At 43.8% G+C, this 17,882-nt stretch overlaps 1 protein-coding gene across 1 annotated transcript in view; it reads left to right on the top strand.

The window, feature by feature from the left end:
- The first annotated feature begins 6,632 nt into the window (after positions 1-6,632).
- Positions 6,633-17,882, top strand: part of gins4 (GINS complex subunit 4 (Sld5 homolog)) — a 37,714-nt gene continuing 26,464 nt past the window's right edge. Inside the window, exons 1-5 of the mRNA XM_059968313.1 lie at positions 6,633-6,764; positions 9,813-9,899; positions 13,923-14,036; positions 14,348-14,445; positions 16,035-16,123. Of these exons, the coding sequence (XP_059824296.1) occupies positions 6,660-6,764; positions 9,813-9,899; positions 13,923-14,036; positions 14,348-14,445; positions 16,035-16,123 (493 nt within the window). The 5' untranslated portion in view covers positions 6,633-6,659. The remainder of the gene's footprint in view (positions 6,765-9,812; positions 9,900-13,922; positions 14,037-14,347; positions 14,446-16,034; positions 16,124-17,882) is intronic.

Below are 17,882 nucleotides of genomic sequence, written 5' to 3'. Positions count from 1 at the left end.
GTAGCTCTTACTTTTTATTCGCAGTTAATTTGTAAATAACACTATTCTTTGAATTTCTGGTTAGATGCTAACTGCACTTCATTTGGTTTTGTATCTGTACTCGACACAATGACAATAAAGTTGAATCTAATCTAATCTAGTCTAATCTATTTAAGAGACATGTATATACTTTTTTCTTCAGTTTTTTTTTCCATATGTATTTCATTGTACTGCTGCTCTAAAGTCAACAAATTTCACAACGTGTGCCAGTGATATTAATTCTGGTAAGATTTAGGAATGAATTGAGGAGCAGTTCCTTTGCAGAGGGTGGTGACCTGAATTTTGTACAGCAGACAGCGTGGAGGCCAAGCCACTGAACACACATACCTAAATAAGCAGACCACTTTCTGGATACAAAAGACAGTGAGGTGTTCAGGGTCAAAAGAGGGAAATGGTATAAGTGCCTTAGTGTGGAGCAATATAAAAATGGGCTGCTTGGCCCACCACCTCCATGCTGATCTTTATTCCTGTCTGCACTAATACCTTTTGCCTTGATTAGGTCCATATCTTCCTGTGCCTTGCCTATTAAAGTGCATGTCACTTCCACACCATGACATTACATCACCTCCTCAGCAGACTGCCTGCATCGTACTCCTCTCTACCTGACCTTCCAGCTGACCTATGTCATACTGCAACCTTGAACCATCTTCCTCACTACCCCCGATACCACCAACTTCTGTATCATCAGCAAACTTACTTAACATTCATATGTCATTGTTGTTAATGTTCCCATTAAATTCCTGAGTTATTGACTCTGACCTGCATCCGGTTCCCTGGATGTCCACCAGCTTTGGCCAGTATTGTGGCCATACGTTAAGCAATGAGTTACTTCTAAACCTCTATCTTTCCTCCTACACTTCAGGAAAATCAGTCCTAGCCCATCCAGCCTCTACAGTTAAAAAATAGTGTTATTAGGTGATAGTAGAAAGAACAAACTAGATCACAAGTCATCAACAACGGAAAGGACAAATGAACCATCAGGCCCAAGGGCAACTTCTATCCCACTGTTATAGGACTAGTGTGGTACAATAAGATGGCCTCTTGACTTCACAAACTACCTGGTGGTGACTTTGCACCTTATTGTCTACCTAACCTCCACTTTCTCTGTAAAACTTCATTCTGCATTCTATTAATATACTGTGTACTACATTAATGCATTGATTAATGAACAGTACACAAGACCTTGGTACATATGACAATAATAAACAAAATCACCAATATGCCATTGTTTTAATCACAAGACTGTCTTCATATGACAACACACCACCCCCTTTAAGGAAGGTGAAATTCGCTTAATCTCTTCTTGTACTGTAAAAGAATCAGTCTGACTATTCCCACAGTCAGCAATGTATCCTTGCTTAGGCAGGGAGACCGCTCCTGTGCACAACACAGCAGAGGTGATCACACCAAGATCAGCTTCAGAACATCCCGGGGTTCCAGGGATTTCAGTTCCTAGGGCAGGTTAAATAATATGGGTTCATTCTCATTGGAGGAGAGCACACTGAGAGGTGGCCTGCAGGAGGTTTTCAAGTTCGTGTTGGGTTATGCGCAATGCACAGAGAACGATGGTCCCAACAGGAGACTGATCAAGGACCACACAGAGGTAAAGTGAACGGAGGAGAAAAAAGCTTTTGTTTTGCATGGGGGGGGGGTGGTTATGATCCAGACCGCAGGTGTGAAAGTTTGATGGGTGGGGCTATAATTGTAGCTATGAAGGAGAACTGGATAATCACATTCATCCCCCCACCCCCACCGACAGAAGGCCTCTTGTGTCGATGCCAGCTGAACAAAGGGTGACCCAGCTTCTCCCAGTTGCAAGCTCGCAGTCTGCACAGGACTCTGCAACTACACACACAGGACATATCTGAACATGACAATTTATAATCCACTACGCATTCAGAGCTCAATCACCCTCGGGGTGAAACGCATACTCTCCCATCTCCCTTGTGGGCCATGCTTCTTATTTCCTCAGTGAAGAAAATAGGTCTGTTCGATATATTCTACCAATGCCTCACTCAGTGGAATCTCACCTCAGCCTCTGTCCCAAAAGAAAGCCCCAGCCTGTCCAACTTTTCCCTTGAGAATGTTTTTCAGTCCTGGCAACATCCTTGGACATCTCGTCCTTCCAGGCCTCTGTATCTTCTTTCTGCTGTTTCTTGCCGATGTAGGCAGAGCAGTTACCATTCCAAGCAGTGATTCAATCCAGGTAGGGTCTTCTCCGTGGTGCTTTGATAAAAATCAGGAGGGTCAAAGGAGATGGTCAAATTTCTTGAGCCTCCTGAGGAAGTAGAAGTGCTGGTGAGCTTTGTTGGTTGTGACGCATACATGGTTGGACCAGGATGGGTGATGTTTACTCCCAGGAACTTCAAAATTGAAGTGATCGCATTGACACATGCAAAATTTATATCGTTTTGATGGGAATTCTTTATAGTTAGGCCAATGATTCCAAGTGAAGGGTTAGAGTATTCAGGACTGTGGGATGAAGGTATTCTTTACCCAGAGAATGGTGACTCTTTGGGGCTGTCATCAGAACCTGCCAGGGCAAATGATAGGTCCATCACTGTGTACCTTACTCAAAGGGTAGTCTATTGGTGATGGTGCCTGGTTGGGGAGAATTGCCATTAGGTTTGTGCCTGTCTGTATGGTAAAGTAGGGACATTGGTTAGGGCAAGTTCAGGTTCCAAGCATTTTGTCAGGAGAAGGACTAAGGTTGAGAGAGCTTTCCCAATTCCTTCCCTGTCAGTCCTGCATGTTTCCCACTTTGCCATTGAAGTCACCTGGAAATCCTTCTTTAATGTAGACCCCAGGCTTCAAGAGGGTCAGTAGAGACCTTGGTCTCATCCAGAGGTTCCAGCAGTGGAGCTGATGTTCCCTAGCTATAGTATGTTGGGTGTATGTTTGAGTGTGCTGACGGTATCTGCTGTGGAATTCCCTGACACCAGACCAGCTCATTCCTGATGACATTCACTCTGTGAAGTTGTGTTTTTAACAGAGTATCTGAAGTAAATGATGGTCCTTCAGAGGATGACTCTGGGAAACAGAGAAACTGCAGAAATTTGTAATAGCTATTTTGGATTTGACTTCATGGAAGAAAGCACTAAAAGTATTCAAAGTCGAAAGTAAGCTTATTATCAAAGTACTTACGTATATGTCACCATATCCAATCCTAATACTCATTCTTGCAGGCATACCCAGTTAATCCAAGAAGCACAATAGGAACAGTGAAAGACTGCACACAAAGGGACGGTGAACCAATGTGCAAAAGACAACAAACTGTGTAAATACTTACTAAATAAACAAACAAACAAATAAATAAAAGATGTATGAATGTTGAGAACATGAGATGAAGAGTCCTTGAAAGTGAGTCCATAATTTGTGGGAACAGTTCAGGGACAGGGTGAGTGAAGCTGAGTGATGTTATCTCCTTTGAGTTAAGAGCCTGATGGTTGAGGGGTAATAACTGTTCCTGAACCTCATAGTGTGAGCCCTGAGGCTCCTGTACCTTCATCCTGATGGCAGTAGCGAGGAGAGAGAGTGGTGAGATCTGTGGAGATCTGGTGAGAGATGGAGGTCCTTTAATGATGGATACTGCTTTCCTATAACATCGCTCCATGTAGATGTGTTCAATAGTGGGGAGGGCTTTACCTGTAATGGACTGGGCCATATCCTCTACTTTTTTTAGGTTTCAGAGAGGGAGAGAGGAACTTGATCTCTATCATCGGAGATGAAGTAAAAACTAACAGACTGGGCCATGTGCAGCCAAGAAAGCGGCTATAGTGATGGAGAGTGTGTGACTCATTGACCATACTCATGTAAGTTCTGCAGAGGTCACAGAGAACAGAAGAACATTTAGATAGGCACATGAATATGGGGAAGATGGAGAGATACTGACATTGTGTAGGTAGGTTGGTCCCACCAAAGTGCAACACTAACCCTCGTCTGCATTAAATTCCATCTGCCATTTTTCCAGCTGGTCCAGTTCCCACTTCAAGCCTCGACAGTCTTCCTCACCATCCACTGCAACCCCAATCCTGGTTCCATCTGCAAGTCTGCTGATCCAGTTTACCACATTATCATCCAAATCATTGATACAGTTGACAAACAACAAAGGACCCAGCACTGATCCCTGCAGTACTCCACTAGTCACAGGCCTCCAGTCAGAGAGGCAAATACTTTCAATCACTCTCTGGCTTCTCCCACAAAGCCAATGTCTAATCCAATTTACTACAAGCAACTGAACCTTTCTGACCAACCTCCCGTGCGGGATCTTGTCAAATGCCTTGCTAAAGTCCATGTAGACAGCTTCCATTGCCTTACCTTCATTAACTTTCCTGGTAATTTCCTCAATAAACTCTATATGATTGGTTCAACATGACCTAGCAGACACAAAGCCATGCTGACTGTCCTTAATTATGTCTATCTGAGTACTTGTATACCCAGTTCCTTATAATACATTTCAATAACTTTCCCATTACCGATGTAAGACTCACCGGCCTATAATTTCCTTGTTTATTTTAAAGCTTTCTTAAGCATTGAAAGAACATTGGCTCTCCTCTGCAACACACAGAAAATGTTGGAGGAACACAGAAGGCCAAGTCTCGGCCCAAAACATTGACTGCTTACTCTTCCATAGATGCTGAGTCCCTCCAGCATTTTCTGTGTATTGCTTTTAATCTTCCAGCATCTGCAGATTTTCTTATGTTTGGTTACCCTCTAACCCTCTGGTGCTTCACCTATCGCTAAGGATGGTTTAAATATCTCTGTTAGGGCCCCGGCAATTTCTGCACTCGCCTCCCACAGGATCTGAGGGAGCACCTTGTCAGGCCCTGGGGATTTATCCACCCTAATCTGCCTCACGACAAAAACGCCTCCTCCTCTGTAATCTGTACAAGGTACATGGAGTCGAGACTGCTTTGCCTCACCTCTATAGATTCTGTGCCCATCTACTGCAAAAATGAAATCATTTAAGATCTCCCCCATCTCTTTTAGCTGCACATATGGATTAGCATGCTGATCTTCCAGAGGGGCAAATTTGTCCTTTGCACTGCACTCAACCTTCTGATTCCTGACCGTCTGCGGTCTTAACATCTTGTCTAGGACACAGGTGGCCTGTGCAAGACGGACTGGTTGCACCTGAACTGGGATGGGGGGGGGGGGGGAGGTGAGTGCCAATTTCCTGGCAGGCAGCTTTTCTAGTACTACTAGGGAAGGTTTAAACTGGATTGATAGGTGTTCTAGCCTCTAGTCTAGAGACACAGTTCGTTTTGTATGAAATTCATTTGATCTGATTTTTATATCATTTCCTGTGAAGATTGGCTTTGATTCAATTTGAACCACGGTTTCAGCCCTTTGCTTGGTGTGCCGTTGAAGCACAACATTTGAAACATATTGAGAAAGCATCCTCAGTCTGCGAGCAACTTTTCCCTGAGGAGAGACAGATGTTCAATTACAACATTTAAGAGATGCTGGGATAGGAGGAGGATGGAGGGCTGTTTCCAGGCACAGGTCGATGGAACCAGACGGAATAACAGTTTGGCACAGACTAGATGAGCCAACGTTTTGGTGTTGTAGCTCTCTACGAATCTTTCCCCCATAACCTTTACCAATTAAAAAGCAGTTTTAAAAAAACATCATTTTGACCTTAAATACACCCAGCGTTTTGGCTTCCACAGCCCTCTGTGGTCCAAAGTTAGTTTGAGGCCGATGCCCAGTTCCGGTCATTCGGTGAGCAAAACTAACTCCAATGTAACCTATCGGGCCCCATTAGAATTGTATATGTTTCAAGAAAATCACCTCTCATTTTTCTAAATTATAGAGAATGAGTACAGAATCAATCTCTTCTCAACTAACTAATCTGTCATGCCAGATATCACCCTGGTGAACCTTCAGTGCTTTCAGGCTTTTGTATCACCTACTGATGGGAGAGGAGAGCAGAGAGTGCGTCTGCCATTGGTGGGGTCTTTGATTATGCTGGCTGTTCTACTGAGGAGGAGTAAAGTGTAGACGGAGACCATAGAGTGGAATCTAGTTTCTGAGATTGCAAAGCTGTGCCCCCAACCCTCTGCAGTTTCTTGCAGAGCAGGTGGCATGACAAGGTTCATGCATCCAGACTGAACACTCAGGAAGGGGATGTCAAGGGAACACTCACCAGTTCCCATGGAAGGATCAGAAATAGAAGGGGTGAGCAGTTTCAAGTTCCTGGGTGTCAGAGGAAATTGTAAAAGCGGGTGCAATCATGAAGTTTAAAATACATTTAGTAGGTGTCTGGTTAGGAAGGGTTAGAGGGTTGGTGAAAACACCCAATGTGAGGACATGGGACTAGCTCGGATAGACAATTTGGTGGGTATGGATGAATTGGAGCAAACGGTGGCTCCTCAAAGAGTCTACAAAACAGTGTTAACTGAGATGAGACGTCCACATTACAAAAGATCCAAAGCACGCCAGTGTGTCCCAGCTCCGATGAAATCTGATACTGGCAACAGACACCGTGCAGCGGGGATTGCTTCCGCCTAGATCAAGGATGGCTCCAGCTCTAATTGGCTGTGACTACGCGGCAACGTCATTAGCGTACGAGGTGACGTTTCAGGCGGGAATTTTCAGCGCTCCAGGCGTCCGTAGTCATGGCGGAAGAGTGGGAATCGTTTGTTGAGGAGGAAGGTAATGATGATGATGATGAGGAGGAGGAGATCTTGACTCCGGCAGAGCTCATCCACAAGCTGGAAGAGGTGAGACCCTTACCGTCAGAGGGCCTCGCCGGCGGCCGGCGCCCGAGGTGGGAGTGTGTTCGGTCTCCGGTTGCGGGCGGTGGCCCTCAGCCCTACCTGTTAGTGAGTGAGATCGGGTGGGCAGCAGGACGGAATTAGGGCGCGGATCGTGTTGCGGCTCTGCATCAGGATGCAGACAGAACGAGCTGGGAACTTGGCCAATGGAGTTTGATGGAACAGTACAGGTCAGGCCGTTCGGCCACGATGTTGTGCTATCTTGCTAGCGGCTTATACTAAATGCCCTCCTGTGAATCATCTGTAGCCGTCCAATCCCATCATATTCATGTGCCTGTCTAATTCCAACCTGCCTGCGTCCACTATTGCCCTTGGTCACCCAGGCAGTCCAACTCTGCGTAAAATAAACTTGCACTTCACGTCGCTTTTAAATCTCCCACTCCTAACTTTAAAAGCACATTCTTTGAAATATTGTGTGGAACAGATCCTTCCAGCCCACCGCCCACCTATTTAACCCTAGTCTAACCACGGGACAATTCACAATGGCCAATTAACCTACTAACTGGTATTCTTGTTTAACCTATCTGACTGGTGTATCCCTGTCACCGGGGTTTGTGGTCAAACTTCAGCCACGGGACTCGGCGGTGAGAAGGCCACCTTTCATAAACAATGTATGTATAGGGTCAGTGTGATTTGGGATTCAACCAAACAGGAAAGTTGGGAGTTCGGATTAAAGGAGCATCAATTTGAGTGAATACTGTGTAAATAATGCAGAAATAATAGGTCGGACACTGCATAAAATTATAAAGAAAGTATATTTACCAATTTCAGCTTTATCAGTTAATAGGATAAAGAGAAAAAATGGGCCCATTACAGTTAACAAGTCTAAATGCGCACATATCGATAGCAGTTGGGTGTACTGCTTTACTCACGGTGCTGAATACTCATCACAAATCACAGGTAGAACTTCCCTTCTTGGATTCCTTTCTCACGAAACACTTCTTGCATTATGGTCTCCCCTTCAGGCATCGTCCCTGATCCTCTCCTCTCCCCGTCTCCTGCCAAAAGACCATGAGTCCATCTGTTGTCTGACAGAAATCACTCTCCACACAGCTCTTTCTAGAACCTTGTCTCCATCCCACCATCCTGATTGGCTGACACATCATTCCTAAGTTGAACAACATGGCTCCTTATCTGCAGCCAACACCAAAACCACTCTACCAGCAGGACATACTGCTTTTACAGAAAACGAAAAGAAAATACCTCACAGCATGGCAGTAGACATCTTAACATTGGTACGTTTTTGGCCAGTGGGAGGAAACCAGAGCACTGAGAGGAAACCCGTGCACTCAAGGGAAGAACGTACAAACTTTCTTACAGAAGATGCTAGAAATGAACTCTCAACTCTGACAGCCTGAGCTGTAATAGTGTTGCGCTAATCGCTATGCTACCACGGCCACCTATTCTTGTTTAACCTATCTGACTGTGTGCTCAGTCCACTACTGTTCACTCTGCTGACCCACTACTGCTGCAACACACAGCTCAAACCGCATCATCAAGTTTGCCGATGACACGACCGTGGTGGGTCTCATCAGCAAGAACAACGAGTCAGCATACAGAGAGGAGGTGCAGCGGCTAACGGACTGGTGCAGAGCCAACAACCTGTCTGAATGTGAACAAAACAAAAGAGATGGTTGTTGACTTCTGGAGGGCACGGAGCGATCACTCTCCGCTGAATATCAATGGCTCCTCGGTAAAGATCGCTAAATTTCTTGTTCACCTGGCAGAGAATCTCACCAGCTCCATAGCAAAGAAAGCCTAACAGCGTCTCTACTTTCTGCGAAGGCTGAGGAAAGTCCATCTCCCACCTCCCATCCTCATCACATTCTACAAGGGTTGTATTGAGAGCATCCTGAGCAGCTGCATCACTGCCTGGTTCGGAAATTGCACCATCTCAGATCGCAAGACCCTGCAGCAGATAGTGAGGTCGGCTGAGAAGATCATTGGTGTTTCTCTTCCTGCTATTACAGACACTTATACCACACACTGCATCTGCAAAGCAAACAGCATTATGAAGGACCCCACGCACCCCTCATACAAACGCTTCTCCCTCCTGCCGTCTGGGAAAAGGCTCCGAAGCATTCGGGCTCTCACAACCAGACTATGTAACAGTTTCTTCCCCCCAAGCTATCAGACTCCTCAATACCCAGAGCCTGGACTGACACCTTACTGCCCTATTGTCTTGTTTATTATTTATTGTAATGCCTGCACTGTTTTGTGCACTTTATGCAGTCCTGGGTAGGTCTGTAGTCTAGTGTGTTTTTTTCTGTGTTGTTTTTTTGTAGTTCAGTGTAGTTTTTGTATTGTTTCATGTAGCACCATGGTCCTGAAAAACGTCTCGTTTTTTTGTGTACTGTACCAACAGTTATGGTTGAAATGACAATAAGAAGTGACTTGACTTTCCATCGTTCCAACTCTGCCATTCCCAAGCCATAATTACTTTACCGAACTTCATCTATTCTTTGGCTCCAGACCTTGATCATACCCTCCCCAAACATCTCTAACTCCACTTTGTTGATCCTTAGAAATTAATTTAAAAACAAACAACCTGACTGGTCCCACCACTGCACCACCCAACCTCTTCTGACCACCATTCTCTCAACCGATTTCTAAATAATTCTTGTTTTCCGACTGAAGCCCTTCCTGAATTTCCTGCACCTTGACTTGAGGTCCTGCAGGGAGGGGGAGAGGGAGAGAAAAGGGTTGGTGGTTCCTTGATACGTGCTGCACAGCGAGTTCTATTCTTTCATTCTGGAACATGTTATGCTCTCGGCTAGTTAATGTCTGGGTCTGGTATGTTTTGAGGGAGTGGGGGACTGAAACTACTTCCAGGTTTCACTGAGGGATCTCGGTTGCTTAAAGTTCTAGCAGCTTTCATGACCTTTGCTACAAGTTCCAGTTCTCTAGTATGTATTTTAATTGAACGTATAGATTTTAATTTGCTGGTCTGGAATGTAATAACTTTTACCATTTCTGTCTTTAATTTCCACACAGGCTTGGCTGAATGAGAAGTTTTCTCCTGACCTTCTGGAATGTAAATCTGAAATTGTGGAATGTGTCATGGAACAACTGAATCATATGGTAACAAAATAATTATTTATTGGGTGAAGTGTACCGTGCGGTTGGAATTGAAGGCCGCAGAAAGGATATGTAGATTTCATAGAGCTTGTATCAAACAGCAGGTTAAAGGGCTGTTTTCAACCACTTACACTAATCCAAAATGGCCTCACTTTTATTCTCACCACACTTCTTTCATTTCAGAATCAGTTTTATGATGACTGGCATGACATAAGATTTGTCGTTTTTTGGCAGCTGTACAGTCCAAGACATAAACAAATGACTATAAATTAAAATACAAAATAAAATAAATAGTGCAAAAGAGGACTAGTGGGTAATGTTTATAGAGTATTCAGAAATTTGATGGTAGAGGGATAGAAGCTGTTTTAAAATGCAGAGTGTATTTACAGTATTTCCTCTCTGACTATAGTGATGAGAAGGGGGTTGTGTCCTAGATCCTGAATGATGGATGCCTCCTTTTGAAGACATCCTCTGGTGAGGAGGCTTATGCCCAAGATGGAGCTGGCTGAGTCTGTAATCCTTTCTAGCCTCATTTCATCCTGTACAATGGAGCCTCCATTTTGGATGGTAATGCAACCAGTCAGATGCACGCCACCATATATCAGTAGAGATTTGCTAGTCTTTGCTGACACACCAAATCCCTTCAAATCTCTTCAAACTCCTAATAAAATACAGCTGCTAATGTGCCTTCTTCACAATTGCTTCAATACATTGGGCCCAGGCTTGATCTTTAGTGACTTTGGCACCCAGGAACTTTAAGCTGCTCATCTTTTCCACCTCTGACCCATCAGTGAGGACTACCGTGTGTTCCCTCGATTTCCTCTTCCTGAAGTCTACAGTCAATTCCTTGGTCTTGCTGCCATTGAGTGTAAGAACATTGTTGACAGTGATGGTTGTTGACTTCAGGAGGGCACGGAGCTACCACTCCCTGCTGAACATCGACGACTCCTCGGTAGAGATTGTAAAGAGCACCAAATTTCTTGATGTTCACCTGACGGAGAATCTCACCTGGTCCCTCAACACCAGCTCCATAGCAAAGAAAGCCCAGCAGCGTCTCTACTTTTTGCGAAGGCTGAGGAAAGTCCATCTCCCACCCCCCATCCTCATCACATCCTACAGGGGTTGTATTGAGAGCATCCTGAGCAGCTGCATCACAGTCTGGTTCGGAAATTGCACCATCTCAGATCGCAAGACCCTGCAGCGAATAGTGACATCAGCTGAGAAGATCATCGGGGTCTTTTTTCCAGCCATCACGGACATTTACACTACACGCTGCATCTGCAAAGGAATCAGCATTATGAAGGACCCCCTGCACCCCTCATATAATCTCTTCTCCCTCCTGCTGTCTGGGAAAAGGCTCCGAAGCATTCGGGCTCTCACGACTAGACTATGTAACAGTTTCTTCCCCCAAGCTATCAGACTCCTCAATACCCAAAGCCTGGACTGACACCTGCCCTACTGTCCTGTTTATTATTTATTGTAAATGTCTGCACTTTTTTTGTGTACTTTATGCAGTCTGTAGTCTAGTATAGCTTTCTCTGTGTTGTTTTTTTATTACATAGTTCAGTCTAGTTTTTTGTACTGTGTCATGTAACACCATGGTCCTGAAAAACGTTGTCTCATTTTTACTATGTACTGTACCAGCAGTTATGGTTGAAATGACAATAAAAGTGACTTGACTTGAATGTTGCAACACAGCTCAACCAGCTGATCGGTCTCACTCCTGTCACCATCTAAGATTCTGCCAACAACATCAGCGAATTTATAGATGGTGTTTGAGCTATGCTTAACCACACAATCATGAGTATAGAGAGTTGAGCGGTGGGCTAAGCTCGCATCCCAGCCATGCACCTATGTTGAATGTCACTGAGGTGATGTTATTACTGATATGCACCGACTGTGGTCTCCCATAATGAGGAAGCCAAGGATGCAGTTGCAGAGGGAGGTACAGAGGTCCAGGATTTGCAGCTTGTTGATTAGTACCGAGGGGATGATGGTGTTGAACACTGAGCTGTAATCAATAAACTGTAGCCTGCAGTTATCTGGGTTGTCTAAGGCTGAGTGGAGAGCCAGTGAGATTGTGTCTGTTGTAGGCCTGTGAGGCAGTAGGTAAATTGTAGCCTGCACATGTCCTTGCCCACGCAGGAGTTAATTCTAGCCATGACCAACCTCTCAAAGCACTTCAACACAGTAGGTGTGAGTGCTTCTGGGCGATAGTCAGTGAGGCAGCTCACCATGCTGTTCTTGGGCACAGATATGATTGATGATCTTTTAAAGCAGGTGGGAACCTCTGACTGCAGCAATGAGAGATCAGGGATGTCCTTGAACACTCCTGCCAGCGGGTTGGCGCAGGTTTTCAGTACCATGCCAGGTACCATTTCAGCACCATCAGGGCCTGACGCCTTGCAAGGCTTCACCCTCTTGAAGGATGTTCTGACATTGGCTTCAGACAGCTCACAGGATTACCAGATGCTGTGGGGAGTCACACAGATGTAGTTTTATTCTCCCTTTCAAAGCGTGCTTAAAAGGCGGTGAGGTCATTGAGGAGTGAAACAGCATCACAGCCATTTATGCTGTTAGGTTTTGCCTTTTTGGGAGTAATGGCATGCAAATCCTGCCATAATTATCATGCATCTGATCGTGTCTCTAGATTCACATGGAATTGCCTTTTTGCTCCTACAATAGCCTCTGCCGACCTTACCTGGATTTCTTGTAGGGTTCTGGATCACTAGTCTTGAACATCACATACCTGGCCTTCAGATAACCATATCTCCTGGTTCATCCATGGTTTCTGGTTTGGTGCAGTATGACCAGTATTTTCTCAAAGGCATGCACCCATCCACACAAAGCCTGAAGTCAGTGATGTTCATTCATGTTCATTCAGATCCAAAGATGAATCCCTGAACATGGTCCAGTCCACTGATTCAAATCAGTCCTGTAAGAACTTCTCCGCCTCCCCTGACCATGCCTTCATGGTGCTGACCTCTGTTGCTGCCTATATGCCGGGAGTAGAAATACAGCCAGGTGATCAGACTTGCCAAATTACCCCAGATTCAATCACTCTCCTTTACATTCGGGGCAACTTGCAATGTTTGGGTTGTGGGAGGGAAGCAAGGCATCTGGAGGAATGCCAAGCAGACCAGGGAGAAGGTGTAAACTCCACACAAACAGCACTGGAGATGAGGATTAAACCGAGGTTGCTGGTGCCAGGAGGCAGTAACCTCCCTCCTGTGTCATATTTCCTCAAGGCAATGTCATTGTTTTCTGTTCTCTCCTGAAGGTCCCCTTTCTAATCTGGTATAGTTTCATGGTTAATAGTTATCCTCTCGACCTTCGTCCATTGCTTACACCAACTGATCCACCTACTATATGGTAGCAAGCTATTATGTATTGAGTAACATCCTGTTCTTACAGGCATACACTAGCACCTACAAAAATGTACCATCAAGTGTTGATAATGATTCTTCTGATGGACTAGATAATATGATGTGGTTAGTGAAAAAGGCTTGCTATTTATAACCCTCGTACATCCCAACACACTTGATTTTTAAAAACATGGTCAGTGTTGTAGGAAACACAGTAGATATTTTGCACTCGGTGAGCTTTCGCACTATGACATAAAACCGTTAATCTGCTCCGGTAACGTTGAATGAAGGACAAAGATTGGTTGGAACAGTGATAACTCCTCTGCTCTTTGACATCCTGGATTCAAGCTCCTGCTATGGATTAACTCCCTAATGGAAAATTTCTGGATACTAATGGACTTGGCATCCTTTGGTTCAAAGGTTAATCTCTGATTCCGTCTGGCCTTCCATCTGGAACATACGGATGCCAAGGCATTTGTTAGCGTCCTCATTGGCACTCTTCTCTATGCCAGCAATATGCTAAACAGATTAATTGGAGGTGTATTTCAAGGCTGCCCAACCTTAATGCAGTTTGTTTCGTGTAAAATATTTTAAAAGTGACTTAAAGTGACTGTGAGGCTAATATTGTATGGTTCGGTTTTTATTATAATCTGGTCTATAGGAAAAGAATTTGCAGCGAGCCAAGAAGGGAGACCTGAAAATCACCATTCACAGGATGGAAATGGAGAGGATTCGTTACGTCCTCAGCAGCTATTTGAGGTCTCGGTTACAAAAGGTATGGAATTCATGCTTCTGGTTTTTCAGCAGGAGTATATTTACTTTGATCTGTAGCAGAGTAGGGTCATGTGCTGACAAAGTGAACAACAGGATTTATCACAAACTGCAGTAGTTTTTTGGTTTGTCAGTTTGACTTGATTGGTGTGACCAGAGTTATTTTATTCTGCAAACTAAATTCTCTAAGAAAAGCATTGCCTGTCTTTGAGAAGGATTGAATGGTTCCGGCATTTTAATTTTCATAACTTGCCTAGAAAATTCAATTTAATTTTAAATTGCTCAGAGCAAAAATATTGTTCTTCCTCTTTCTAGATTGAGAAGTTTTTTCCTCACATTTTAGAGAAGGAGAAGTCCCGTCTTGAGACAGAACCTTCTTATTTATCTGCACAAGAAGCTGCTTTTGCAAAAGAGTGAGTACTGCAAAGGGACACTGTTCCCACCACAAGGAAGGGTAAACCAGTCGTTGCCAATTATTCCCAATCTCTCAATTTTAACATTCTTAAAGTTCTCTGAACTTGTTTGCAAACATAATTGGATAGGAAATTCAAAAATGATTCTAACTGGTGGTGAGAAGGTGGTACTGGATGTAAATTATATATCTAGGTTTTTTAATAAGGAGAAGATTAATAAACTTAGATGAATCCCATATAGTCATTTCTGTGCCTGTGGTATCAGTGGCACCAGAATACTAGTATTTCTCTATGCCTTCTGGTGCTAGTTCTAAAAGTTTCAATTTGCTTGCCCAATCCGTGCCATTGGTTGCTGTGTATCCTGTTGCTATGTTTTTCCAAGGTTTTTGTTCTTTATTATGTTTCTGATTCCAGAGCCTTGGTGAGCAGCAACTGTTTTCAACCATGTTTAGGGAAATGGGACAGAAGGAATATGGAATGCTGGATGCTGGTGGAACTCAGCAGGCCAGGCAGCATCTATAGAAAAGAGTAAACTGTCGATGTTTTCGGCTGAGACCTTAAATCAGGACTGGAAAAAAAAGATGAGATGTCAGAGTAAGAAGGTGGGGGAAGGGGAGGAAGAAAGACAAGGTAGTCGGTAATAGGTGAAACTGGGAGGGGGTGAGGAGGGGTGAAGTAAAGAGTTGAGAAGTTAATTGATGAGAGATATAAAAGGCTGGAGAATGGGAAATATGGTAGGAGAGCGTAGAAGACCATGGAGGAAAGGGAAGGGGTGGAGCACCAGAGGGAGGTGATGGGCAGGTGAGAAGGGAAAATGTAAAGGGGGCTGCAATTACTGGAGCTTCAAGAAATCTGGAACTTCAATTACTGGAGCTTCATGCCATCAGGTTGGAGGCTACCCATAGACATAGACAGTCCCTATACATAAAGCTGTCTGCTTTTTTCCAGACAACACACCCAACCTATTCCTCTCGAGCACCAATCTCCTTGGCCTGAAACATCGGCAGATTACTCAATTTCATAGATGCTGCTTGGCCTGCTGAATTCCTCCAGCATTTCGTGTGTGTTACTTGGATTTCCAGCAACTGCAGATTAAAAAGGAATATGGAGTTAGGTCATAATTCATCATGTTTTAATTGAAAGGCAGAACAGACTTCAAAGGCAAAATCATGTTCTCTTGTTTAAACTCGAGTAAACTCAAGCTCTTATTCTGAAGAACCATTTTCAATTATGAGTTAAAGTCAGGGCTAAGAAGTAAGTGTAAGGTTTAGTGTATTAAAATTGAGGGATTGAGATTTTAATTTACTCTACTGCATTAGAATCAAAATCCATAAGAGTTTCTAAAACATCTGTGGGTAAGTGTTTAATGTGTCATAAAAAAAGGGCTGCTGCTTTTTTTGAAGAGCAGCACAGGAATGCTGTGGTTAATATTTAAACTGGATGTTTTCTTGGGCTGAGGAGTCAAGCCTTCCTCCTAAATTGGGGATAGAATGATAGCTTACTCTGAAAGCTCAAACGCCAGCAATGTCTTGCTGCATGAGGCACTCTTAGTTCTGTTTCACTGAGTTGCTCACTGTTTTGATTCAAAGATATGCGGCAAATTGTGAAGCACACCTGAAGAATCTTGCCTTGAAGCGCATGCCTCCTAATCTGCAAGCTCTGGACATGTTGAAAGCTGGTGAGTAGCCTTCTCTTGAGTGAGCTTCTTAATCTCTTAGTTGGAAAAAGATAATTCTGTGCCTTTATTTAAGAAGGGCTACAAGGACAAAAGATTCTGAAAGACAGGATCTATCTGCATTTGGAAAGACAGGGACAGATTAGGGATAGTCAGCATAGCTTCGTGCATGGGACATTCTGTCTCATGTGTTTGATTTTTTTGAAGAGGGAATCCGGAGGTTTGATGGGGGAGGGCAGTAGACATTGTCTACATGGACTTTAGCAAAGCCTTTGAACAGATCCTGCAGGGTTAGCTCGTACGGAAGGTTGAACCACGTAGATCCAAGGTGACCTTGCTAATTGACTTGGTTGGTAGGATTCAGAGAGTGGTTATTCGGACTAGAAATCTATTACCAGAGATGTGGCACATGCATTGTTACTTTTTCATTTATATTAACAATTTAGATGAAGGTTTGCAGATCTCTTCAAAATTGATGGTATCAAAGACAGTGCAGAATGTTGTCTATAAGATTAAAACAGGACCTAGATCATTATAACAGGCCAAGGAATATTAGATGGAATTTATCTCAAACAAATGTGAAGGTAAATTCTCCTGGGGCAGTGCTTACACGGTAAATAGCAAGGCCCAGGAAAGTCTTATAGGACAGGGAGACCTGATAGAAGTACGTAGTTCTCTGAAAGCGGTGACAGAGGTAGACAGAGTTTCAACGAGGACATTTCACACAGCTGCCTTTATCAGTCAGGGCACTAAATACAGAACAGTGCGTCATTTTGCAACTGTACAAGTTGTTGGCACGATCACATTTTGGAATACTTAGTGCAATTCTAATCGTCAAACAATTAGAAGGATGTTATTAAGCTAGAAAGGGTTGAAAACAGTTTGCAAGGGTGTTAGTGGGACCGGAGATGTGAATTATAAGGAGAGACTTGTTAGGCTTGAGTTTTCTTTGGCGTGTAGGAGGTTTGAGGAGTGATCTTGTAAGAAGTTTATAAAATCATGAGGGGCAGATGTAAGCTGAATGGTCCGTCTTCTCAGAATAGGGGGATTCTAAAACTAGAGGACATAACTTTAAGGTGAGGGGGAAATATTTAAAAGGGACCCAAGGGACAGTACTTTCACATAGAGAGTGTCGCTATGCAAGATAAACTGACAGAAGAAGTAGTAAGGTGGGTACAGTTACAATCTTTAAAAGGTTTTTAAGGTAGATTTTAGATGAATGTAGGTTGATTTCAAGGGATGTAGGCCAAAGACAGGCAAATGGATGAGCTAGGGGATTTGGTCTGATGAGCCTGTTTCTGTGCTTAATAATAAGCAACCCTTTAGGGCTGAGTTGACAAGTTCCTTTTTGAGTCTTGGATTCTTGGCTGTGGGGTCATTTCAATGCACAAGGAATCAGAAAGTATAGGAATAAGATGGAAAAATAGATGGCGGACAGGTTTAGCTGTGATCTCACTGAATGGTGGAGGATGTTTAACAGCCACTTCTTGCCTGCATAAACAGTTTGAATCAATCCTGTTGTGACATGATTGGAAGTTGCATTTTTCTTCTGCTGGTGATTATTTTGGAGGTATACCACTCCTCACAGTCTTGTGGCATTGTGTCCAAGATTATTAATATTACAGGCAACTCCCCCCCATACCCTCCTTTGCTTTGAGGGTGAGGGTCAGTCACATTCCTAGAAAACTATATGATTTTCCGTATTGTGAAACTGCATCATCAGCACGTGCGTCGAGAAGTACGAGCTGATAATGTCTTTCCT

Source organism: Hypanus sabinus, chromosome 1, assembly GCF_030144855.1.
Source record: "Hypanus sabinus isolate sHypSab1 chromosome 1, sHypSab1.hap1, whole genome shotgun sequence".
Classification (NCBI taxonomy): domain Eukaryota; kingdom Metazoa; phylum Chordata; class Chondrichthyes; order Myliobatiformes; family Dasyatidae; genus Hypanus; species Hypanus sabinus.
This window is presented reverse-complemented; position numbering and strand designations above follow the sequence as displayed.